Genomic DNA, 27,117 nt, shown 5'->3' with positions numbered 1-27,117 from the left:
GAACAGTCTCACCCACACTCTCATGAGTGAGAGCTGATGGCTGGCTGGGCTGGCTGGGGAGCACAGGAAAGCTGGGCTCCACACTAGAGTGACTTCCTGTGCTTGTTCTTTCAGAAGGAGAAGATGCATGTGCTCACCATCTGCTGTTTCCAGGATGCTCCCGCCGTACCCCCGAGGAGCAGCCCTCACAGAAGCCACCTGGGGACGTTCACAGTGCGGACGGTCCACGAGGCCTGTGGTGACGTCAGGAGGGGCAGAGTGCAGATCTGCTTTTGAAATGAAGAGGAGGTGGCTGTTAGTTCTGAGGAGCACATACTGCTGATCAACCCACCGTCAGATGCTGCCCCCAGCCAAGCCCACATGGAGCCTGACTGACTCTGCTCCCAGCTGCCCACAGCACAAGACTCTGCGAGTGCCCAGATATCACGAGCAACAGTGGTGGAGGCTCAATTCTCAGAGGGATCCGGACCTCAAACCAAGACTACGGCACAGAGATAGGCACGCAGCAACTGGCCAGTGACCACTGCAACCTAATAGGAGTCAGAATTCTCCCTCGGGGGAGCCAGACAAACCTGAGCTCACGTGTCAAGACAGCATTTCACAATCTGTAACCACACATCTGTAACCTGTTAACCACCAAAAAGTATGCCAGAGTTACAAAGACCCCACCATCACAGGCCTCAAAGGATAAAACTAAAAAATGTCTGCCATGAGCTGGGCATGGTGGCACATGCCTGGGACCCCAACAACCTGAGAAGCCAAGGCAAGAGGACACAAGGCTCCAGCCCAGGAGGCGGGGCGAGATCCCATCTCAAAAATAAAATCACAAATGAAAAACAAGGCTGCAATACCATGTGACCCAAACAGCTGCTTAAAGTAAAAAGGGTCACTGTCACATTTAAAGACTAAGATGGGAAATACAAAATGCTTCAAGCACCCCATCCTTGCCTCTCACCCGCCCGCGTGTATCCCTCAGGGTGCACATGCCACCTCTGTGGAAGGAAAGGCACTGCACCGGAAGGACAACAGACACTGGCCTCCTGCAGCACCGAGCAGCAGACACTATTGCAGAGTCCAGGTCCGCTGACCAGGGCAGTGATGGCCTTGGGCTGGTCTCTAGTCAGTGGCTGACCAGGGCGGCGATGGCCTTGGCCTGGTCTCTGGTCAGTGGCTGTGCTGAGGGTGCTCTCCAGCATTCCAGCTCACTAGCGCTAACCTTCTGCCAGCTACCACTTCCTTATGAGGAAAGACCAGATGGGAGTTGTTTACATGACAGAAATTAGACAGCCAGACACAAACCCACTCTTCCTGCCACAGAATGTGCCATGTGGGAAGACCTACAGCTCTCCTGACATCGTCTCACAGCCCTTCAAAGAGTGTGACACTGAGCAGACAAACATTTTAGAGCATTTAGTAGGTTCTCTGAGATCAAAAAGAAATTTCCTTGCTGTAAAATCTAGCAAAAATATGTGATTTAAAAATACACATGAAAATCAAGGCATATGTGGTAACTTATCCATTATAGGTAGTTTATAGCCACATAAACTACTCAAAAATGAACTACTATAACAAAAAGTACTGCTTTAAATATGTGTTTACATTTGTTTCAAAATATTTAACATGGGGCTGGGGTTGTGGCTCAGCGGCAGAGCACTCGTCTAGCACGAGCAAGGCCCTGGGTTCGATCCTCAGCACCATGTAAAAATAAATAAATAAAATAAAGGCTCAAAAATATATTTAATGTATTTGATTTTCTTAATCTGAAACTAATGAGGTGCAGTGGCACATGCCTATAATCCCAGGGATTTGGGAGGCTAAGGCAGCAAGATCACAATTTCAAGGCCGGCCTCAGCAATTTAGCAAGGCCTGAAGCAACTTAGTAAAAACCTGTCTCAAAAAAAAAATAAAATTAAATTAATAAATAAAAAGGGGCTGGGGATGTAGCTCAGTGTCTGCATCCCTGGGACCAATCCCTGATACCAAGAGGAAAACAACAAACAAACATTTTTTTTAAATTACCTTTACCTAAGATGTTCTCATCAAATTTTTTTACTGAATATACTCTTCCTCTTTCCAGATTTCTCTCCTTAGTTCAAACTAAAGAATATATAGTGTTAAAAATAGAGAAAGGGTGCTTCCGTGACAAGAGGAGGGAAGGCCAAGTGCAGCCTGAACATCAGTAGCCTGGGAGCAGAGCTTCCCTGGATCCTGGAACCCTTGCCTACAGGACTGGTTGGCCCTTCCTAACCCTGAAGTCAAACCTAAAGCGTTCCCGCATGGCACTCAAAGTCTCAGACTTCAGAGCATTTAAGATTTCTATTTTCAGATGACAGAAACTTAACTTGTACTTTGAGATTTAGAATAAAAGTAAAAATGTTCCCAGAAAGCCACAGAGACAACGAGGGCAGGCCGCTCTTCATAGGAGCACCCGCAGCCCCTCTGTGTGTGGGAAGCATGATGTGGGGGCCAGCTGCTCTCTCTGACTCGCATCACAGTGGCATGACCCTCTTCAGCAGGAATACACAGACTAAGAAGAAATGCAGAGCAACTCTGACCAGCCCCACAGAGGGACACTAAGAACCCCGCCCACCTCCAGTGCAGCCAACTGACCACGCTTACAGGTAAGAGCGTCTCAGCACACAGGCCCAGAACTGCCTGGACCAGACCACCTATCACGGGTGTACCACAGGTGCTCCCGTTTCAGTTTCAGCAGAAAAGCAAAGAAAATGAAGAAGATCAAAACACCTGGGGCCGGAGCTGGGATTGTGGCTCAGCGGTAGAGCGGTCGCCTAGTGTGGGTGGGACCCGGGTTCGAATCTCAGCACCACATAAAAATAAAGGCATTTGTGTCCATCTACACCTAAAAAAATAAATATAAAAAATAAAAGGGCTGGGGATGTGGCTCAAGCGGTAGCGCGCTCGCCTGGCATGCGTGTGGCCCGGGTTCGATCCTCAGCACCACATACCAACAAGAATGTTGTGTCTGCTGAGAACTAGAAAATAAATATTGAAAAATCTCTCTCTCCTCTCTTTAAAAAAAAAAAACTAAAAAAAAAAAAAATTAAAAAAATAAATAAATAAATAAAACCCAAGACCAGCTCTGGCTCCCACTGAGCAGCCAAGTATTGTCAAGAAGTTATAAACACCTCACTTTCTGTCTTCCTTCCTCTAGAAAATGAGGACACCAGGAGTCTCCAGCAATACCGCCTGCCTGTCCAGGCACCAAGCAAGAGTGTTCAGGTCCACATGCCAGCTGCATGCTGCCAGCCACACCACCGTCTTTGTTTAAGCAGGATGTCACTGTTTTCCTCCCTGAGTGGGATCTGAAGTGCGCGACTGGAAGAGATCCAGGCATTTTCACGATCAGCTTTGACTGGCACCTGGATTTCAGCTGAGGGGCGCCCGGAGAAAGAAAGGCCGTCATAGCCACAGCCCTGGCCCCTGCCTCAGGACCTCACCTGCTCATACAGGCCATGCGGAAAGGCAGCCAGCCCAATGGGGCTGTGACAACCACAGCAGGCAGGTGACACCGAGCAGGGGTGGGGGTGGAGGATGCCCACAGGCCACAAGAATCGGGCTGCCAGCTCCCAGAGCACAGAACTACTTCAGCGACCGAGGACACCTCTCAGGTGAGAAGAGGTGGGTTTCCACGGGAAAACACTGAGCAGCCAGGCCTACTGTCTGGAAGCCAAACTGGCCAGGAACCGTCCCGCTCCTGTCAGGGTCATCGTTGCAAGCCCCACACCAGGTGGCGTTTCAGGCAGACAGGCACCTGACCTCTGGCTGCAGGAGCCCGGCTGTCTGTGGAAGGAGCCACGGCCCCACTGCCCGCCACCTGCGGGCCAGGGGAGCGCCTCCATCCTGGGCGCGCCTGACCCTGCCCTGCTGCGGCCATGGCCACTGCAGCTGGTTACTGACCTATGTGGGCGTGGGCTGCAAGGTCTGAGAGCGCGGCGGCGGGTCTGCCTCCCGGGTGAGATGAGGTGGAGGATGCGGAAGATGAGGTGGAGGAGCCCTGAATGACCCGGTCGAGCCAGGGCTCTGCTCCGGGGTGACTCTGGAGCACAGTGGAGCTGAGCTGCCCAGGCCGATGCACAGAACCCTCATCTTCTGAAGCGGACGATGTGTCTGCGGTGAAAACAACCACGACAGGCATGACGCAGGGTGGGTGAGAGGGTGGCTTCCCACGGGCCAGCCCAGAGGGTGCCGGGCACCCGGGCCGCTCCTCCTAAGGGCATGAGGAGGCTGAGGGAAGCGCTCCACGAGTCCCACTCCTAGAGGCCCTGGCCACTGGAGCACACTGGGGTGAAATGGGCCTCTCTGCCTGGGCACGTCACCGCTGCCCGCCCACATGGCCACACTCCAGGGCAAGGCGGGCCAGCCTGCAAAGCCACAGCACTGGGGTGGCCTGGGGCTACACCTGTCCACAGGTGTCCTTGCAGGCAGATCACATGAAGTAGCTCTAGAAAGAGCTCGGTCAGTGAATTAACTGTGGACAGCAGTCTGTCGGGTCAGCACAACCGCACTCACGGGTTCACAGTTGTCAAAAGAGTCTTTGGCAACGACACAGTGTCCACAGCTCTGCCCAGTAGAAATGATCTGACGGCAAATCCTAAGATATTTTCCGACAATAAAGGTTAAACACAGAATCACCACTGAACCACTGAGTCGTCTCGTGATCTGAGGTGTCTGGTTTTTCCCTACGATTCCAGATTCATCAAACCAAACACGAGTGTCTCGAGGGCAGCCACAGAAGCTCCTGAATGGGAAGCCACCAGCCCCTCAAACTTCGGTCAGGGTTAGTGGGAAGTTAGACAAACCCCATCTACAACTTTTAATTTCTCATGGAAACAGCAAGAAAACAACAAAAAATTACTAGAACTGTCCAAATAGTCCTCAGCTGTCCCACTGAAGTCCTGGTAACAACATACCAAATGACAGTGACAAGATGAGAATAATTGAGCTTTTGTAGTTTACTAAGTGCTTATTTAGGGTTCTTCTCTTCACCCCAAATATTAACAGTATCTTGAGTTTTTTAAACAAAAGAAACTAAAATCCACACACAAAGTGCTGCAGAGAGGAAAGGCAACTTTAGATTTTCTTTTCAAGATCTATAGCAGAGAAATTTGAAAGTATTATGTTTATTTTGAAATTATTTTTAGATCTAAAGAACTCAGCTCAAAAATAGAAACTGTCAATGTTAAACTGAATTGTATTAAGTTAGTAGGTATTATGTACAGAGTCTCTTATTTACCATTTCCACTTACGTTGGTTGTACCTGTGGATGTCACTGAGAAAGTTTAAAGATTGCACATTTGAAACAAATGCTCTTTACAAATAGTTAGATTTTTTGAGAGAAAGAGAGAGAGAGAGAATTTTTCAATATTTATTTTTTAGTTCTCGGCGGACACAACATCTTTATTTTATTTTTATGTGGTGCTGAGGATCGAACCCAGCGCCCCACGCATGCCAGGGGAGCGCGTTACCGCTTGAGCCACATCCCCAACCCCATAGATAGTTAGATTTTAAAGGGAAAATGAGATCGTTGTGCTGTGATTTTATCCAGGATGTGAGAAACAAATATTACCCTTGGGCTGGGGTTGTAGCTCAGTGGTAGAGCACTTGCCTAGACCATGCAAGGCCCTGGTTTTGATCCTCAGCACCACATAAAAATAAGTAAATAAAATCAAGATACTGCATCCAGCTACAACTAAAAAATAAAATTTTGAAAAAAAAATATTATCCTTGGAGCTTTTTTCCCTTGCTGCACAAATAACTATGAACCGTTTTAAGTGACTTAAACTATAAACCAAACAGTACAACCAGCTAAGATGACCCTGCACTGCAAGTCATGTGACTAAGATGCTGAAGCTTTAGATGAAAGCTAAAGAAATGTTGGATTCTCATTGTATGACTACAATAATTATAACCTTTCAGAAGATAATCTTCTAACCTGAAAACATCTATGAACTAAATTTTAGAAAATAAGTGTATTAATTAGTTATTTTGAAAGATACCAAATGCAAAAGTTGCAGATCTATATAAGTTAATAAGTTCATATACTCCACATGAATGTAAGTGTGTTATATGGAGATTTGTCTTGTAAACAGTTGAATGGACCTAAGTTTTCTGTATGTGAAAATGTGGTTATTACAGGGATAAGTAAACTTTCAGTTTTTAAATGGGAAAAAAAAACCAACAAAGTGCTGCAGAGTACACGTGTCCCCGTGGGAAGAACAGTGCCATGCACATCACAGACACACCACAGCATGCTTACTAAGTTCCCCAAATCTGTGCTCCAAACAGAGGGACATTCCAGCTCAGGGGATCAAACACCAGGCCTCAGGCCCACTCCCAAGACCACCCATCAATACCTGGGGGGGTGTAGGCGTCCACGGAGGAGTGCGCCAGGACGGAACGTCTCTTCGAGGGCATCGGCATCCTCCTCTCTTTGTACTTGGCCAGGGCTGCTTGCACGGCCTCCGTGTGGACATCTACAGAGAGAGCAATGGCAGAAAGGCTTTGACAAGACAAGACTCTACTTCTGTCCTCATGGCTCACGAAGGGGACAAATCTCTGACTGCCGAACCATCCTACACTTTTTTAAACAGGAACCAGAATAATATATCCATAGTTATAAATTAAAACAACAACCAAAGAAAAATCCCCAAATTTGAAAATAAAGTCAAAGAGATAAGCCTGAGCAAATCTCTGCCGTGAGAACCAGCAGCGAGACTCGCCAGCCTGCTCCTCCAGAAGACCCACTGCAGACACAGAGAACTGCTTAGAAAACATCCAGCTCTCGCACGCTGCAGCCAGTGGTGAGAGAGCTATAACACAGGTGTCTTCTAGGTTGAGGGGCCTTGCACGCCTGCCCAGCTCCTCGGCGGGAGGCCATACAAGTGCAGACCAGAGCGCAGATCAACCTGGAACTGCCACTTTGAAAAGCTCCACCCTGCCAGACAGGCACAAGCCATCAGCACAGTGACTCGGGATCTGGGACAGGAGGGTCACAAGCTCGAGGCCAGCCTGGCAACTTAGCGAAACCCTGTCTCAAAATAAAAATTAAAGGGCTGGGGGTACAGCTCAGAGGTCGAGCATCCTGGGTTCCGTCCCCAGCACCATGAAACAAAACAGAAAGAAGAATGTCTCACCTCTGTGCACTGAAAATGTCTGAAACAGCCACCAGCCCGACAGCCTGGCATCATTTTGAACCCTCCCCCTCACCGCAGGGTCACTGAGAATCATCCGCTCTGGGGCAGGGGAGGAGCACCTCACCCTAACAGACTTGGGCAAGCCACGAAGACCACACCAGGCCGATTCAAGAGTCCCCAGAGGCCAGGATGGGCAGATAATATCACAGATGTGTACTCAGGAAAGGTGAAGAAAGGAGAGGAAAAGAGGAAACAGAAATCTCAGGCAGCCATGGGAGGAGGCCAGTACCCACCCACTGTTTCAAAAACTGGCGATAAATGGAGAGATTCCACATGCACCCTGACCTTCCTGTGCAGCCAGTAACTGAGGGGAAGTGCACGGTCAGAGGCCGTCCAGGCCTGAGTAAGGAGCAACGGGATGCCCTTCATCATTCCACAGCCCTGAGGCATCAGAGCCAGGGACCACGCACAGCTCTGGCTTCTGCCTCACAGTGAAGAACGAGACGGACTCCACAGAGCCACCGCACACACTGCCACACACTGCCAGGCTGCATGGGCTGCCAACTAGGGAAGACCAGAAACTTGCCAACCAGCTGCCACATGCACATCTCACCTGGGTCCTGGATCCAAACAAACTTTAAAAAAGGAAATGAACACTGTCTGAATACTTGATATTAAGGAATTACTGCTGAACACTGCTGAATATTTGACATTAAGGAATAGTGACTATTCATTACTTTGTAATAATGCCATTTCTTTTAGAAATACATATAGCAGTACTCCCTACCTGTGGTTTCACTTTGAATAGTCAACTGTGGTCTAAAAATATTACGTGGAAAAATTCCAGAAATAAAACACTCAATTTTTAAATTGCATGCTCTTCTGTACAGCATCATGAAATCTCACACCACTGTGTTCCAGCTTGCCCAGGTCATGGATCACCCCTCTGTCTAGTGTATCCATGCTGTATATGCTACCACCATAGGTTACATAGTGGCCGCCTCAGTTATCACATGGACTGCTATGGTATCACAGTGCTGGAATACAAGAAACCCTTGTTTTATTTACCAATGGCCCCAGAGTACAAGAGTAGTGATCCTCTAATTCGAATACGCTAAAGAGAAGCTGTAAAGGGTTTCCTATAAGTGAAAAGGTACAAGTTCTTAACAGGAAAAGAAAAAGAATCAGAAAAGATGGTGGAATGAGGTAAACATCATTACCCAAAGTACATGTAGGAAGACGGGAATGGTGTGACTCTACTTTGTGTAGAACCAGAGACATGAAAAATTGTGCTCTATATATGTATTATGAATTGCAATGCATAACAAATTAGAATAAATAAAAGAAAAAGAATCATACACTGAGGTTGTAAGATATATGATGAGAATTAACCTTCCAGTACCCAACCCACTATTTTGAAAACGGGAAAAAAAAATTGAAAGAATCCAGAATGTACTGGAAGGAAAAGAAATTCATGACTATTTTGCCATCATATCTCAAACTTGTTTAAAAGTCATGGCCATGGTATGTGGCAATTAGGGATGAAACAGGCAGGCGTCAGCTGGGTGAGGTGGAGCACAGCTGTCATCCCAGGCACCAGGAGCCTGAGGCAAGATCACAAGTCCAAGGCCAGCCTCAGCAACACAGAGAGGCCCCTAGCAATTTAATGAGATACTGTCTCAAATAAAAAGGGCTAAAACATGGCTCACTGGTAAAGCACCCTCAGATTCAATCTTCAGTACCAAAAAAAAAAAAAAAAAGGATAAAACAGATGTTAAATATGTGTAGAAAAACATGGCACAGGGCTAAGGTTGTGGCTCAGCGGTGGAGCACTCACTTTTCATGTGTGAAGTACTGGATTCAGTTCTCAGCACCTCATATAAATAAAAAAGGTTCAGCACACACCATAGATTCAGGCATCAACTGGGGGATCCCAATCAGTGCCCTGAGGATCCACAGCTAAGTGGTAAGGAGAAAAAACCTTAAAACTGACACCCATCCTCCTCAAATGATCCCATGAAATACAAAAGGAAGGAACCCTTCCAATTCATTCTTAATTCCTTTTAAGGTTCCAATGATATTCTTCATGGAAACAGAAAAAGCAGTTATGAAATTCATTTGGAAAAATAAGGAGAAATCCTCAGTGAGAAAAGCAAAGCAGGAGGCATCCCAATAGCACGCCCTTAAACTACACCACAGAGCCACAGAAACAGCATGGGGCCGCACCAAGACAGAACGGAGACCAGTGGAATGCAAGGCACTGGACAAGGGGCCATAAGTAGTCACTGGAGAGGAGACAGCCTCTTCAACAAACGGTGCTGGGAAAACTGGAAACCCACATGTAATAAAGTGAAATTAAGCCCCTCGCTCTCACCACGCACAACACTCAACTCAAAGTGGATCGAGGACTCAGGCATTAGACTGGAGACCCTGTGCCTACTAGAAGAAAATGTAAGCCCAACTTCCCAAAATGTCGGCTTAGGAACCGAATCTGTCAACAAGACTCCTAAAGCTCAGAGAAGTAAAACCAAGAATCAATAAATGGGATAGTATCAAACTAAAAAGCTCCTTCACAGCAAAGGAGACAACCAAGACAGTGAAGAAAGAGCCCGCGGAATGGGAGAAAATCCTTGCCACCTGCACCCCAGAAAGAGCATTAGTCTTCAGGATATATATATAAAAACCCTCAAAAAACTCAACTTCAAAAAAAACAAATAACCCAATCGATAAAGGGGCAAAGGCACTGAACAGACACTTCACAGAAGAAATACGGATGGTCAACAAACATGAAAAAATGTCCAACATCTCTAACAACTGGAGAAATGCAAATTAAAACCACACTGAGATTCCATCTCACCCCAGTCAGGATGGCAACAATCAAGAATACAAGTAACAATCAATGTGGTGAGGATGTGGGGAACATGGTTCACTCATACATTGCTGTTGGCACTGCAAATTGGTGCAACCACTCTGGAAAGCAGTATGGAGAGTCCTCAGAAAACTTGGAATGGAACCACCATTTGACCCAGTTATCCCACTCCTCGGTACATACCCAAAGGACTTAAAATCAGCACACTGCAGTGACACAACCACATCAATGTTCACAGCAGCTCAATTCACAATAGCTAAGCTATGGAACCAACCCAGGTGCCCTTCAACAGATGAATGGATAAAGAACATGTGGCACATATACACAATGGAATATTACTCAACCACAAAAGAGAATGAAATCATGGCATTTGCCAGTAAATGATGGAACTGGAGACAATCATGCTAAGTGAAATAAGCCAGTCCTCAAAAACCAAAGGCCGATTGTTCTCTCTGACGCGCAGCTGCCAACACGTAATAAGGGGTGGGGCGGGGAAGAATAGAAGTTCATTGGATTAGACAAAGGGGAATGAAGGGAAGGAAGGAGGGATGGGAATAGGAAAGACAGAGGAATGAACTGGACGTAACTTTCCTACGTCACATATGGATAAATGACCAGTGTGACTCCACATCACGTTCCACCACAAGATTGGGGAGTTATGCTCTATATATGTATGATATGTCAAAATACATTCTATTATCATGTATATCTGAAAAAGAACAAATTTTTAAAAATTAAATAAAAATAAAACTTCTATGAGAAAAAAACGAGAGAGACCTTGAGTCAGGCAAAGATTTCTTAGGAAGAACAAAAGTACTATGCACTGGGAGAAGTGGAACCTTAGGTCTCTTCAAAACCAACAGCACTTTAAGAAAATGCAGAGTCCACTAACTGCAGCCTGGGAAAGGATCGCAAGTCCCACTGACGATAAAGGAGGAGGACAAAGCTCATGAGGGCAACGCAGAGGGCTGGGGTGAGAAAAGGGGGTGCAGGACCATGGTGCGGCTATGTGTGGACACCTGCGCCCGGCTCGTGAGCTCTAGGGTGCGGCCACCTAAGGACTCACTGCAGGGGTTCACCTTTGTCAAACTGGGAGTGTTAGATATTCCTGACAGGACCACTTCTTGCTGGCCATGGTGGCACATGCCTGTTAATTCCAGCTACTCAGGCAGCTGAGGCAGGAGGATCAGAAGTTCAAACCAGCCTAGGCAACTTGGCAAGACCCTGTCTCAAAATAAATCTTGAAAAATATGTATGTGTATAAAGGACTGGTATGTAGCTCAGTAGTAGAACATCCTCTATCAACTTTTTTTTTTTTTTAACTTCCAGTGCTGATAATTGAACCCAGGGCACTCTACTGAGCTACATCCCAGCCCTTTATGTTTTTATTTTATTTTGAGACAGGGTCTTCCTGTATTGCCCAAACTGGCCTCAGACTCAATCCAGCCTCAGCTGCCCGAGGAGCTGGAATTAGAGGTCTGCACCACTGAACCTGGCTGGAAAAGACTTACAAAAAGAGCTTCATCATGTATAAAAGAGATACAATGACAAGATGAAAACATGGTTGAGCAGGTAGAGTACTCAAAAGTGATTGACATGTAATGTACAATTAAAAACATGAATGTTTCTCAGTGAATCTTCTGATAATCCGAGTAAAATACTTAAGGCAAATTCATTCATAAAAGCACTGCCAAACAGTGGCAGAAATCTAATTAAAAGAGAATCTCCAAGATTAGCAAAGGAGCGTGAGCATGTCTGCCCCTGGTGGTGCTCCTCTGCAAGTGCTGGACTCTGCGCAAGTCAGGAGGCCAGGCTGCTGCTACCCAAAAGCAGGACTTGGTTCCTGAGCAGCAGGACGATGTAAATCGTTGCTCCACATTTTCACCGGTGCACTGTGGTGGCACATATTGGTGGGATCTGCTGCTACAGAAGCTTTTTGCCCACAATGTAACAGTATAATCTGGCTGATGCCCCCCAGTATTTCCCCTCCCCCCTCCCTCCCCCCTTTCCTCTATGATGTCCCTTCAATTTTCATGAGACCAACCTCACCCCTTTCTTTCCCTTTTTCCTCTCTAGCTTCCACCTGTGGAAGAAAACATAGGACACTTGACCATCTGAGTTTGGCTTATCTCGTTTAACATAATGTTCTCAAATTCCATAAATTCTCCCACAAATGACATCATTTCATTTTTCTCTCTGACTGAATAAGACTCCATTGTGTATAAGCCACATTGTCTTTATCCATTTATCCGTCAGTGGACACCAGGCTGGTTCCGTCATCTGGCTGTTGTGAACTGTGCTGCTAGAAACATGGGTGTTCCGTTGTCAGTGCAGCGAGAGGACTGGAATTCTTCAGGGCCAATGCGAGGAGTGTACAGCTGGGTCACAGGCTGGTCCTCTTCCTGGTCTTTGAGGAGAGTTCACACTGCTTTCCACAGTGGTTGGACTAATTAACCATCTCGCCAATGGCGCGAAAGTGGAAAACGAGTTCTCTTAACAGACATTCTGGCAAAGGAACGCTGACCAAAAGCCAGGTGGTCAGAGTGCAGGTCCTGCCTGCCCACCCACTTCCCAGCTGTGACCTACCTGAGCGGAAACGTTCATCCCTGGCGGTGGTGGGCCGAGACCTCTGTGGCTGGAGTACAGCAGTGGTCAGCGAGGGCCCAGGGACTCTGCTCTCTGATTGCAGACATGGGTCTATCCCTAAAACACAGTTTTTGGAAATACCTCGTATAAACAATTTGCTTTTCCAGTTATGAAAAAAATTCCACTTGAAACAGCAAGTATTTGTTACACATGGCCGGACACACACACACACACGCGTTGTGCTCAACCTGGTGTGGTATTTGATCAAAAAGAGCTGCTGACCTGGGATCAGAGTATGATGCAGTGCTCTCTAGGACACTCATACTACCTCTCCCCTCCCCACCCGGCCAGGCCCCACCTCCCACTCTCCATCTGCAAGGGTGACAGTGTCAACTCTCAGGCACCTGGACAGCACAGCACCAGCAGCTCAGGGCAGATGCATGGGCCTTGGATCTCTCAGGCAGCAGTTTATCTACAGAGTAGTCCTGAAAAGCCCACCCCTGCAAGTGACTCTCCTAAATATGCAAGACTTATGTCCCTTGTTCTCAGCACTGTCCCTGGTATCAGAAAATCCCAGGTGAGAAACAGCCACCCACCACCAGGGGCTCAGCAGCCCTTAGCTACAAACAGAGAAAGTGGAACAGAGGAGGAAGAACAGCAGAGCAGCACTGCCAGGTGAGATACCCGGGGACGCAAGGCCAGCACATGGGCCTAGCCTGCCCTTTAACAGGGCCTCCGGCCTGCGGCTCCCACAGCCGGGCTCTGCACAACAGCAGGAAACAGGCCACCCTCTCCACATGCCTCACCAGCCCTGACCACAGCCACTGAGGATGGTGAGCAGGGTACAGGTGCACAGGATCACCCTCCGTCTCATTGCTGATTGAGTCCTGATGGTGGGTGTGACACTTGTTAACAGAGCAAAGCAAAACCAATAGTTGGGATTCAACAAAAATAATGTGTTCAACCTCAGGCCTCTCTTCCAAAATGTCTCATTAACTGAACAGCAGCATCCCGGCCCCCATGGCTCTTGACTAGACTTTGACAAGACGCAGAGTCTACCCCTACTCAAACCTGGTCAGCAGCCACTGTGACAAGCAGAGTGGCAGAAGCAATGTCATGTGACTTCCAAAGCTGGTCATGGGAAGCCACACAGCCCTACCTGGCTCCACCAGGATTCCTGAAGTCCAGCACAGGGAGCCACATGCTGAGGAGCCATGCAGGAGTCTGTGGGCCCAACAGCCCGGAGGGGAGGCCAGGCTCATGCTCCCACTCTGGCTGGGCAGGTGGAGTGAGCACCTCTGAGGTGACTGAGGCAGACCGAGGCTGTAGAGGGGTTGCTCAAACACCAGCTATGGTGTTACATTGGAAATCATGCCAAGCTCCTCAGAGCCCAAGCACACGCGTGTCTACATGTGTGTTCATACCTACATCAACAGAACAGAGCAGGACTCGTGCTGTGAACAGGGGTGGGCTCTGGGATGATGGAGGGACCCAACGTAAAGTACAGACGCTGGACACCCTGGTGCTGATACTCCCAAACACAGCACTTCCAGCCTCCAGGACAGACTCATATATTTAAAAAACATACAAACAAAACCCACTCTGAAACTACAGGATCAAAGAGAAAACCTGTTTTTAATTTTCACAGCCATCAAGAGGTCATCTGCCACAGTGATGTGCACTCCCACAGCGAGGTCTGAAAGTGCATTTCCCCATGTCTTTGACAGCACCAGGCACCATAAGAGGTAAGATGTCTGGCCATTTGATGAGAGAGAGATGGCTCCTTCCATCTGCATGCATGTCCATGTCCACGTCCACTCACGAGGTGGACAAATCTTCATGTTCATTGCCTCCATTTCCTCCACTTTGAATGTCCGTTCACTTTACTTGGCTGATGAGTCCTTCAGAAGGAAAGTGCACCCCCTGGCCTAGCACTCATCCCCAGCCCTTGGGAAGGAGATATTTTTCAAACTTCAAAAGAGAAATACTGTTTGGAAGTTTGCTGGGGCCCCTTCGGCTATGGCTCTCAACCCTTCAGAAGGAAAGTACACCCTCCACGCCCCCGGCCTAGCACTCATCCCCGGCCCTTTACTCTCCTCCTCCAGGCTTCCAGCTTTGCCTGCAAAGACAACCCCACTTGAAGGCTACTCTCACATACTCCTGGTGTTTGCAACTTTCATGGTTAAGAACGTTCAGAGCTTTGATCTTCTGAAGTCCCTGCTCACTGATGGTGTTCTCCAGGGCAGGACACCACTGAGTGACCTTTGCTGGCACACTGCAGACCTCTCGTGCACCCAACCACTGTCCCCACCTGAGGTTACCAGAAAGGCTAGTGTCTCCCAAATCAGGCCTTCCTCACTAGCATTGTTTCAGGAATTGTACTGGCTACTCTCAGAACTCTTCTTTCTCCTTCTGCAGATTATTGCTTCCAATTCCAACTTTAAGAAAAACACCATCCACTGATATTCAGACTGAAAAGCAATACGCCCACACACTGATTTGGAAACTATCAGTTTAACAATACTGTTTTTCCACTAGAAAACTTTCATGTTTCTTCATATGTTAGGGTCTTGGTTACTTCTTCAAAATAGATTTTATAATTCTTTTTTAAAAATATTTTCTTAGTTATATATAGATAGAATATCTTTATTTTATTTATGTTTTAATGTGGTGCTAAGGATCAAACCCAGTGCCTTACATGTGCTAGGTAACTGCTCTACCACTGAGCCACAACCCCAGGCCTATATTTTATGATTCTAATGTAAATTTATTATTTCTTGCAAATCTATTAATAAGACAATTTATTTTGTTGGGAATGAGATATTTTTCAAACTTCAAAAGAGTAATATCGTTTGAGAAAAGCCATTGATTCTTGCATGTCTGCAGCCTCTGTACCTATGAAACTGAAAACTCTAATAATAAGCAGTCACCTGGGTTTCCGAGTTATAAAACGGTCACCTACAAAGGGACAGCAGCCTTCTGCTCCACTGCTGTGGTCACCAAAGCAGCGTGGAGGGAGTGGGCTCTGCGAGTGTGTGTTCACCCCCAGGGTGGGAGCAGCAGGCCACGTGTGCACTCAGTGTGTATCTGCTGAGTTTTGGCAAACAGGCTTTAAGAGGTTTCAAAGTTTCCTTCAATTCCAATTTGACTCTGTTTGGGTTTTTTTGCATGAATACATATGTGAGCATTTAAAGAGTCTCCTCACCACTCTTTTTGTTGATCTATTATAAAATATATCATTCTCAACAGGCAGGACGTGGCACACCTGCAACTTAAGCAGCATGGCACAGGTTGGCAGACACTCACTCCCGGCCTCGTAGAGGACTGGGCCGGCTGGTGCCTGGCCTCCCCTGCTCCCCTACCTTTACCAGCTAGCAAGCATTCCTCAGTAGCTCAGCCTGGCCTGCTTTCCTGACTTGGGCTGGCGATGTCCCTCTGCAGGGGCTTCTCTCATCATGTCACCCTGTGGGTGAGTTCTGCTGGTGGAGGGCAGTGTCCTTGAGGGCACAGAGTGCCTCTGGAAACGTACACTGGAGGGAGCCGCCAGTTGCTCAATCCCACCACAAGTCCCGCCAGATCCTCGCAGCATGGCCATGGGCTGGTCAAGCACTTTGATTCCTCAGGTGCTCCTGGGGTTTGCTTCTGTGAAACACAGGCTCAGGTTTTTGCCCAACCTCACCCAGCAGGATGCTGTTTCGTAGGCACACTGGCCTGCAGTAGACAACGAGTCCCACCGGACAGTGCGTCTCTGCATGATGTTCTGTGCCAGTCCTCACAGTCATCTGCCATGACCATCTCTCACTCTGCAGCCTGTCTTCTTCGTCTCTTGAGGGAGACACTGTGGATTTTAACACAGTCCAACTCTTCCACCTTCCCCTCCTGTGACGTCAGAAGCCCCTCCACCTCCAGCAGCGACGACCTCCTCTAAGGCCCTCCACAGGCTGCACGGTGTCTGAATCTGGCACTGGGCCTCACACATCTACACTGACCTGTGTGTCCAGTGTCGTACTTCACACAGGGACAGGCAGCTATGTGGGCACCCAGCTGGGATGCCACCTCTCCCATGGGCCAGGTCTGCAGCATGAGCACCAGCATCTGGGCTGCCCCTGCCCACCACTGCAAAGTCCCATAGTGACCACAGCTTTACAACAACTGTCCACATCTGGCAGGCAAACCCTCCTATGCTGTCCTTTTTGGAGCATATTTTAGAAGCCTTCACCTACACGTGGATATGAATTTTGGAATTAGCCTGTGAAGTGCCACACAAAAGAAAACTCTTGAAATGTCAACGTAGCGTGGGAAGATGGTTTTATGACGTCCGCCCAGCACAAGTGAGAAAACTGTGCCTGGCCATCCCCAGGTAACAGCAAGTCCTACCTGGAAGGAGATCTGACCACATCAGGGCTGCCAATCACAGTCTGGGCCTCTGGATCCCACTATCTAATGTCAGACACATCACTTTTCCAGTCCTTTATAAAATATGTTTATATCCAAATCCAGTTTTCAAGCCAAGCTTAGTGAGCAGTATAATGCTGTGAAACGCCTACTGGTGGAGACCCTACCTTGGATGAGCGGAATGTAGCGAGCCAGGAGCTTGGCCCTTTTCTTCTCATACCCTTTTTGAGTGATGTCACCTAAAACAACAAGGGAAAAGATAATTACATTTCTTCTACACCTTAAATTTTTTTACTAAAAATTGACATATAATTGAAAAACTGGACCCCATGTTAGCATCTTCCAAGTGGGAGGGTGGCTCGGTCCACAGGTGGATCACTCAGCCAAAGCAGCAACACTGGTGGCACGCACAGCCACATGGACAGGCCTTGTGCTCAAAGGCTGCACACCAGCTACTCCACGCACATGGCCCTGGAAGGCCAAACCACAAGGCTGGAGTAGACAGGGCTGCCCGTGCTCGGAGGGGGGAAGGACTTCATCAGAGGACAGGACAGCTGGGTGGTGGAATTGTCCTACAGCCCAACTGTGGTGGTGGTTACACAATTGTAAGCATCTGTCAAAAACTCAGAACCATAAGCCAGGAAGGGCAGATTTTATTATAGGTAAAAATACTTGAATTTTTAAAAATTGTGAGCAGCATCCCTTGGGAGCTAGTCAAAAATGCAGACTGGGGCCATACCCCAAATCGACAGTATTCCCTACGACATTCACCAAACTCCTTACATAATTTTCGTGCATGTTCCAGTTTTAGAAGAATCGGAAAAAGGGGCCCACAGGACACGGACCCCCCCAGGCCAACCAGCATCCCTGGGTGAGAGCCTGGGAAAAAGGACTGATGCTCCAATAAATTCCCACAGAGCAGAATAGGCTGAGAGCACATTAAGCCACCCAAGAGTGAGAGAGGTAACAGGTCTTCAAGGAAACCCAGTTTGTTTGTTTGTGGTGTGGTGCTGGGGATCCAAACCAGGGCCTCATACATGTGAGGCGACACCCCAGCCCATGGGAACACTCTTGATCTAAGCTGCTATTTGGTTCCTACACAAAACTAGAAACGCTAACAGTGGATCTTCAATGTTTTTCTGTAGACTTTCTTTAGGCCAAAAATGCATATTATAACAAATTTACAACCAGCTTTAAGTACAACTGCATATTAGTACCACCTCCACTGCTACTATTCTTCAAATTTTCAGTGTTTGGTAAGCATTCCTCCACTCGCTTCCATCTACCATCCCTCCCTAGACAACACGAGCAGTGAGGGTAGTCAGAAGACAGGGGCTGCTGTCATTCACTGAGTGCTTACCCAAGTATTTCCTTCAGATGAATTCTTGAATTTACCTTGACTATAGGGTGTGCTTGCCCATATCTAAGCTGAGCCTCATTGGGAACTCTGGGTGCACACTAATATGCAGAAGAGGAGCCTGAGGCCTTGGAAAGCCAGGACTGCGGCACAGCCCAGCAGCTGCTCAGGTTCAGGCTGGGCTGCCACAAGCCCTTCCCACTACGCAGCCCAGCCTCCTCCAGAGCCCACTGAGGACAGCAGCCCACACAGCTGGGCCCTCCCCACAGCTCTCCTGTGTCTCCACTCTCCCTTGATGCACACCAAAAACGTTTGAGGCTCTTGGTTAATGCAGACAAGGATTCTGTTGGCTCAAGACTATAAGAAAGGATAACAGAAAGATGTACACATGGTTCTTTAAAATAGCCACAGTCGACATGCTCAAGAACTTAAACAAAAAACATTACAGAGATAAACTGAGGAAGACCCAAGGAAATGCACAGATATGCCACTTTCATGAATCTGAAAACTCAAAACTGCAAGGACGTCATTTCTCTACCAAAGGATCTTCAGTCAGTCCAATCAAAAGTCTTACAGGTTTTATACATGAAAACGGACAAGCTCAGGGGGATCCAACATGGCGGCCGGCGAGCAAGCAGCATTTTCTATACCTCCGCAGTAACAGGATCAGAGAGACACATAAATACACTTGCATGGGACCTGCTGAAGATCTTCTAACAATATTCCACGGGAAGGAGACCTGCCGATAACTAGTAAGTCTGTGTGAGGGGTCAGTTTGTCCCAGGCGACTGAATCTCGGCAACGCGGATCAGGGACACAATCCCGCCGGTCACGGTGGCGGCTGATCTGGGCCCTGCAGGGCTGAGTCTGGGATCGGCCTCGGGCGGTTCAGCGCTAGGATCCACACTCCTACCACCCCACCCCCCTCCAGCCGGTTCGAAGCAACGAGGATCAGGGACACAATCCCGCCGGTCACGGCTGCGGCTGATCTGGGCCCTGCAGGGCTGAGTCTGTGATCGGCCTCTGGTGGTTCAGAGTTAGGATCCACACTCCTAACACCCCACCCCCCTCCAACCGGTCTGGAGCAACGCGGAGCAGGGACACAATCCCGCCAGCCACGGAGGCGGCTGGACTGGGCCCCGCAGGCCTGAGTCTGTGAACGGCCTCTAGCGGTTTGGCGCTAGGACTTTGGCAGCGCTTAGGGCTGAGTTTCAGCTTTGAGACAGAGGAGAGAAGCGGTCCAGTTTGGTTCCAGACACTGGTCGGACCACAGAGGAGGACAGCAGCCGCCATTTCAAAGAGATGATGTAATCATCCCCATGTTCTACTGATCACAGCTCATTCAGTTACGGAAGAGGTGATTTCAGGCTAGTAAATTTCAAAAACACAACAGTTGCACCAAGCAGAAAGAAGCGCGTGCAGTATGAAAAGACAAGGAAAGAAAGGATCACAAGCAATGCAGGTCAACTCAACTTTAGAAGAGGTAATAGCTGCAACAGATGGAATATCAGATAAAGAGTTCAGGATATATATGCTTCAGATGATCTGGAGTCTCAAGGAAGACATGAGACAGCAAAATCAGACAATGAAAGATCACATTGACAAACAAATCCAGGAAGTAAAAGATCAATTTCACAGGGAGATAGAGGTAATAAAAAACAAACAAATAGAAATACTAGAAATGCAGGAAACAATAAACCAACTTAAAAACTCAATTGAGAATACTACCAGCAGAGTGGATCACTTAGAAGATAGAACATCAGACAATGAAGACAGAGTATTTGAACTTGAAAAGAACATAGATAGCTCAGCAAGTCTACTAAGAAACCATGAGCAGAACATTCAAGAGCTATGGGATAATATCAAAAGACCAAACTTAAGAGTCATTGGGATACAGGAAGGCACAGAGCTCCAAACCAAAGGATTAAGCAATCTATTCAGTGAAATAATACAAGAAAACTTCCCAGACATGAAGAATGTGACAGAATCCCAAATCCTAGAAGCCTACAGGACGCCGATGGTGCAAAATCATAAGAGATCCACACCTAGACACATTATAATGAAGATGTCCAACATACAGAATAAGGAGAGAATTTTAAAAGCTGCAAGAGAAAGAAAGCAGATTACATTTAGGGGTAAAGCAATCAGGATAACAGCTGATCTCTCAACACAGACTCTGAAAGCTAGAAGATCCTGGAATAACATATTTCAAACACTGAAAGAAAATGGGTTCCAACCAAGAATCGTGTATCCGGCGAAATTAAGCTTCAGGATAGAAGATGAATTTAAAACCTTCCATGATAAACAAAAGTTAAAAGAATTCGCAGCTAGAAAACCATCTCTTCAAAAAATCCTTGGCAAAACATTACAGGAAGAAGAAATGGAAAATAACATTGAAAACCAACAATGGGAGGTAGGACAGTAAAGGGGGGAAAGTAGTCAAAGAGGATAACAAATCAGGTATAGTAACATCAATAAACAAATATGGCTGGAAGAACAAATCATATCTCAATAATAACCTTAAATGTTAATGGCTTAAACTCACCAATTAAGAGACACAGGCTAGTAGAATGGATCACAAAACAAGACCCAACAATATGCTGCCTACAGGAGACGCATCTGATAGGAAAAGATATTCATAGACTGAAGGTGAAAGGGTGGGAAAAATCATACCACTCATATGGACTGCGGAAACAAGCAGGAGTGTCCATACTCATATCTAATAAAATAGATTTCAAGCCAAAGTTAATCAAAAGGGATAAAGAAGGACACTTCATACTGCTCAAGGGAACCATACACCAACAAGACATAACAATCATAAATATATATGCCCCAAACAACGGTGCTGCTATGTTCATCAAGCAAACGCTTCTCAAGTTCAAGAGTCTAATAGACCGCCATACAATAATCATGGGAGACTTTAATATACCTCTCTCACCACTGGACAGATCTTCCAAACAAAAGTTAAATAAGGAAACTATAGAACTCAATAACATAATTAATAACCTAGACTTAATTGACATATATAGACTATACCACCCAACATCAAGTAATTACACTTTTTTCTCAGCAGCACATGGAACCTTCTCAAAAATAGACCATATATTATGTCACAGGGCAACTCTTAGACAATATAAAGGGGTAGAGATAATACCATGCATCTTATCTGATCATAATGGAATAAAACTGAAAATCAATGATAAAAGAAGGAAGGAAAAATCAAGCATCACCTGGAGAATGAACAATAGGTTGCTTAATGATCAATGGGTTCTAGAAGACATTAAGGAGGAAATTAAAAAATTCCTAGAGTCAAATGAAAACACAGACACAACATATCGGAATCTATGGGACACATTGAAAGCAGTTCTAAGAGGAAAATTCATTGCTTGGAGTTCATTCCTCAAAAAAAGAAAAAACCAACAAATAAATGATCTCATACTTCATCTCAAAATCCTAGAAAAAGAAGAGCAAAACAACAGCAAAAGAAGTAGAAGGCAAGAAATAATTAAAATCAGAGCTGAAATTAATGAAATTGAAACAAAAGAAACAATTGAAAAAATCGACAAAACTAAAAGTTGGTTTTTTGAAAAAATAAATAAAATTGACAGACCCTTAGCCATGCTAACGAAGAGAAGAAGAGAGAGAACCCAAATTACTAGCATACGGGATGAAAAAGGCAATATCACAACAGACACTTCAGAAATACAGATGATAATCAGAAATTATTTTGAATCATTATACTCCAATAAAATAGAAGATAGTGAAGGCATAGATAAATTCCTTAAGTCTTATGATCTGCCCAGATTGAGTCAGGAGGACATAGACAACCTAAACAGACCAATAACAATAGAGGAAATAGAAGAAACCATCAAAAGACTACCAACTAAGAAAAGCCCAGGACCGGATGGGTATACAGCAGAGTTTTACAAAACCTTTAAAGAGGAACTAACACCAATACTTTTCAAGCTATTTCAGGAAATAGAAAAAGAGGGAGAACTTCCAAATTCGTTCTACGAGGCCAACATCACCCTGATTCCGAAACCAGACAAAGACACTTCAAAGAAAGAAAACTACAGACCAATATCTCTAATGAACCTTGATGCAAAAATCCTCAATAAAATTCTGGCGAATCGGATTCAAATACATATCAAAAAAATTATACACCATGATCAAGTAGGATTCATCCCTGGTATGCAAGGTTGGTTCAATATACGGAAATCAATAAATGTTATCCACCACATCAATAGACTTAAAAATAAGAACCATATGATCATCTCGATAGATGCAGAAAAAGCTTTCGACAAAGTACAGCATCCCTTTATGTTCAAAACTCTAGAAAAATTAGGGATAACTGGATCATACCTCAACATTGTAAAAGCAATCTATGATAAGCCACAGGCCAGCATCATTCTGAATGGAGAAAAATTGAAGGCATTCCCTCTAAGATCTGGTACAAGACAGGGATGCCCTCTCTCACCACTTCTGTTCAACATAGTCCTCGAAACACTGGCCAGAGCAATTAGGCAGACGAAAGAAATTAAAGGCATAAAAATAGGAAAAGAAGAACTTAAATTATCACTATTTGCAGATGATATGATTCTATACCTAGCAGACCCAAAAGGGTCTACAAAGAAGCTATTAGAGCTAATAAATGAATTCAGCAAAGTGGCAGGATATAAGATCAACACGCATAAATCAAAGGCATTCCTGTATATCAGCGACAAATCCTCTGAAACGGAAATGAGGACAACTACTCCATTCACAATATCCCCCCAAAAAATAAAATACTTGGGAATCAACCTAACAAAAGAGGTGAAAGATTTATACAATGAAAATTACAGAACCCTAAAGAAAGACATAGAAGAAGACCTTAGAAGATGGAAAAATATACCCTGCTCATGGATAGGCAGAACTAACATCATCAAAATGGCGATATTACCAAAAGTCCTATATAAGTTCAATGCAATGCCAATCAAAATCCCAACAGCATATCTTGTAGAAATCGATAAAAGAATCATGAAATTCATATGGAATAATAAAAGACCCAGAATAGCAAAAACAATACTAAGCAGGAAGTGTGAATCAGGCGGTATAGCGATACCAGACTTCAAACTATACTACAGAGCAATAGTTACAAAAACAGCATGGTACTGGTACCAAAACAGGCGGGTGGACCAATGGTACAGAATAGAGGACACAGTAACCAATCCACAAAACTACAACTATCTTATTTTTGATAAAGGGGCTAAAAGCATGCAATGGAGGAAGGATAGCATCTTCAACAAATGGTGCTGGGAAAACTGGAAATCCATTTGCACCAAAATGAATCTGAATCCCTATCTCTCGCCGTGCACAAAAGTTAACTCAAAATGGATCAAGGAGCTTGATATTAAATCAGAGACATGGCATCTGATAGAAGAAAAAGTTGGTTATGATCTACACGCTGTGGGATCGGGCTCCAAATTCCTCAATAGGACACCCATAGCGCTAGAGTTAACAAATAGAATCAACAAATGGGACTTACTCAAACTAAAAAGTTTTTTCTCAGCAAAAGAAACAATAAGAGAGATAAACAGGGAGCCTACATCCTGGGAACAAATCTTTACTCCACACACTTCAGATAGAGCCCTAATAACCAGAATATACAAAGAACTCAAAAAATTAGACAATAAGATAACAAATAACCCAATCAATAAATGGGCAAAGGACCTGAACAGACACTTCTCAGAGGAGGACATACAATCAATCAATAAGTACATGAAAAAATGCTCACCATCGCTAGCAGTCAGAGAAATGCAAATCAAAACTACCCTAAGATACCATCTCACTCCAGTAAGACTGGCAGCCCTTAGGAAGTCAAACAACAATAAGTGCTGGAGAGGATGCGGGGAAAAGGGCACTCTTGTTCATTGCTGGTGGGACTGCAAATTGGTGCAGCCAATTTGGAAAGCAGTATGGAGATTTCTTGGAAAGCTGGGAATGGAACCACCATTTGACCCAGCTATTCCCCTTCTCGGTCTATTCCCTAAAGTCCTAACAAGAGCATGCTACAGGGACACTGCTACATCGATGTTCATAGCAGCTCAATTCACGATAGCAAGACTGTGGAACCAGCCTAGATGCCCTTCAATAGATGAATGGATAAAAAAAATGTGGCATTTATATACTATGGAGTATTACTCTGCATTAAAAAATGACAAAATCATAGAATTTGGAGGGAAATGGATGGCATTAGAGCAGATTATGCTAAGTGAAGCTAGTCAATCTTTAAAAAACAAATACCAAATGACTCCTTTGATATAAGGGGAGTAAACAAGGACAGGGTAGGGACGAAGAGCTTGAGAAGAAGATTTACATTAAACAGGGATGAGAGGTGGGAGGGAAAGGGAGTGAGAAGGGAAATTGCATGGAAATGGAAGGCGATCCTCAGGGTTATACAAAATGTCATATAAGAGGAAAGGAGGGGCAAGACAAGATAATACAAATGGAAGAAATGATTTACAGTAGAAGGGGTAGAGAGAGAAGAGGGGAGGGGAGGGGAGGGGAGGGGGGATAGTAGAGAATAGGACAGACAGCAGAATACATCAGACACTAGAAAGGCAATATGTCAATCAATGGAAGGGAAACTGATGTGATACAGCAATTTGTATACGGGGTAAAAGCGGGAGTTCATAATCCACGTGAATCAACCGTGTAACATGATGTATTAAGAACTATGTAATGTTATGAACGACCAATAAAAAAAAAAAAAAAAAAAAAAAAGAAAACGGACAAGCTATTCTGAAGTCTCTGTGGAAACAGAGAGCAGCTGAGGAGACAGGAGGTGGGGGCAGATCCTGTCCCCAGCAGAGGGGAACTGCAGCTCCCTAAACCTGGGTCCTGGACGCACAAGGACAAAAATGAAGACTTCTCTCACTTCATTCACATAGTTCAGCTCCAGATGGTCCAGAGAACAACAGCACCTCTAAAAAATAACATACACAGGAAGTGTCCTCCTGCCCTGAGGCCGGGAACCTCTTACACAGGAGGCCCAGGCACCAACCTCACAGAAGGTGAAGACAGTGATTCAGAGCCTAAGGAGGAAGCAGAATAGTGAGAGAGATGTCTCCTCCTGCAGGACTGTGCAGACCAGGCGTGGGGGCTGGTGACCTTCCTGCTTATCTTAAGGGAAATCTATCCTCTCACAGTTCCAAGGGTCAGAAGTCTGAATCAAGTCTCACGGCAGCCCTAGCCTGGCTCAGAGCTCCAGGATAAGCCACCCTGGGCTGCTCTGCTTCTGGGGCTGCTGGACTTCCTCCCTTGGCTTGCCAGTCCTCCTACCTGCACACTCACAGGACCCTCTGCCTCCTACCAAGCACACTGTGACAACACAAAGGATCTACCAGGAAATCTCAAGCAAGATCCCTAATCACAATCTGTAAAAATCCCTTCTAGAAATAAGGCAGCACTGATTCCAGTTTCCAGGGATGAGGACTTGCTACTTTTGTGGCCACCACTGTGAACACTGCAGTGGACAACCAATCTCTCTCTCACACACACACAGTAGTTAAGATGCCTGTGTTTCCTCAACCTGCCGCAGGTCAATGACTGTGGACTCAGCCTGGCCATTCTTTCCCAGTGACTTATATCATCTTGGTGCAGAGCAAGGCTTCAAGTGCCACCTGGGGGCCTGGACCAGTTCTCCCAGGGAAGACCCCCATGCTGACCACTTCACACCAGTGATGGCCCCTGGGGGTCAATAGTGGCTCTCACAGTTCCTGCCCATAGTGCTGCGTGCCTCTGTGCCTCCGGGACACCAGTGCCCACAAGGCCCATGAGTGATACTGGGGCCTACTTCAAACTGCCCGTTCTCTACTTGTTTACAAAACAGTCCCAGCTACACAGGAGGCTGAGACAGGAGGATCAGTGAGCCCCAGAGTCAGGGGCCCACAGGGGCAACACAGCAAGACCTCATCTCAAGCAAAACAAAAACACCCCTGGGGGAATACACCACAGTGGTCAGTCAGTCAGAATGGGCCAGAGCTAGTGTACCAACACAATCTGACCTTAAGACACTGAGACGCGAGTTCCAAGGGTTCACAGGGCATCGTGTCCATAAGGTTTAGACATGCAGACAACATGTGGGAAGTGGGGAGAAGCTGGGCAGGGAGGAGATGGAATCCGAAAGCAGTGCTTCAACTCTGTAAAAACAGATCTGAGCTGGGCGCAGTGATGCACACCTATAATCCCAGCAGCTCGGGAGGCTGGCGAGTTCAAAGGCCAACCTCAGTAACTTAGGAAAACCCTGTCTCAAAATACAAATAAAATGGGCTAGAGATGTGGCTCAGTGGTTAAGCACCCCTGGTTTCAATCTCTGGTACCAAAAAAAAAAAAAAAAAAGAAAGAAAAAAGATCTGAAATTCATGTGGCAAAATCTTAATTTTTTGAAAAGTTAGGTGGTAGATACATGGGTTTGTATACCAGACACTTCATAAGTTTTCTGTATGTTTGAAATAGCTCACAATTAGAAGATAATTAAATATGAACCAGTCATTCATGTCCAACAGCTTCTGTTCCCCTTTCTCTCTCTTTAGTGCTGGGGGTTGAACCCAGAGCTTCACACATGATAAAGGGCATGCTCTGCCACGGAGCCACATCCCCAGCCCAACAGTTTCTAACATTCCGGGTCAAGCTGAGTTCTGGGGGCAGCTGGACTGCACCTTCTAAGGACCAGCAGCACCTGCTCAGTGTGAAGGTTTGCAGTATTTCCTATAGTG

General features: G+C 46.0%; 1 protein-coding gene across 10 annotated transcripts in view; it reads right to left on the bottom strand.

The window, feature by feature from the left end:
- Dip2a (disco interacting protein 2 homolog A) overlaps positions 1-27,117 on the bottom strand; it is a 97,649-nt gene that overhangs the window by 55,538 nt on the left and 14,994 nt on the right. For 4 of the 10 annotated variants that reach the window (XM_026379838.1, XM_026379842.1, XM_026379840.1 and 1 more), the window contains exons 2-6: positions 17,172-17,243; positions 12,610-12,726; positions 6,375-6,494; positions 3,919-4,128; positions 138-269 (exon numbers count right to left, since the gene is read on the bottom strand). In XM_026379838.1, coding sequence (XP_026235623.1) covers positions 138-269; positions 3,919-4,128; positions 6,375-6,494; positions 12,610-12,726; positions 17,172-17,243 — 651 coding nt within the window. The remainder of the gene's footprint in view (positions 1-137; positions 270-3,918; positions 4,129-6,374; positions 6,495-12,609; positions 12,727-17,171; positions 17,244-27,117) is intronic. The other 6 variants (XM_026379839.1, XM_026379844.1, XM_077795448.1 and 3 more) reach the window with 4 other exon arrangements.

Source organism: Urocitellus parryii, chromosome 2, assembly GCF_045843805.1.
Source record: "Urocitellus parryii isolate mUroPar1 chromosome 2, mUroPar1.hap1, whole genome shotgun sequence".
NCBI classification, from domain to species: domain Eukaryota; kingdom Metazoa; phylum Chordata; class Mammalia; order Rodentia; family Sciuridae; genus Urocitellus; species Urocitellus parryii.
This window is presented reverse-complemented; position numbering and strand designations above follow the sequence as displayed.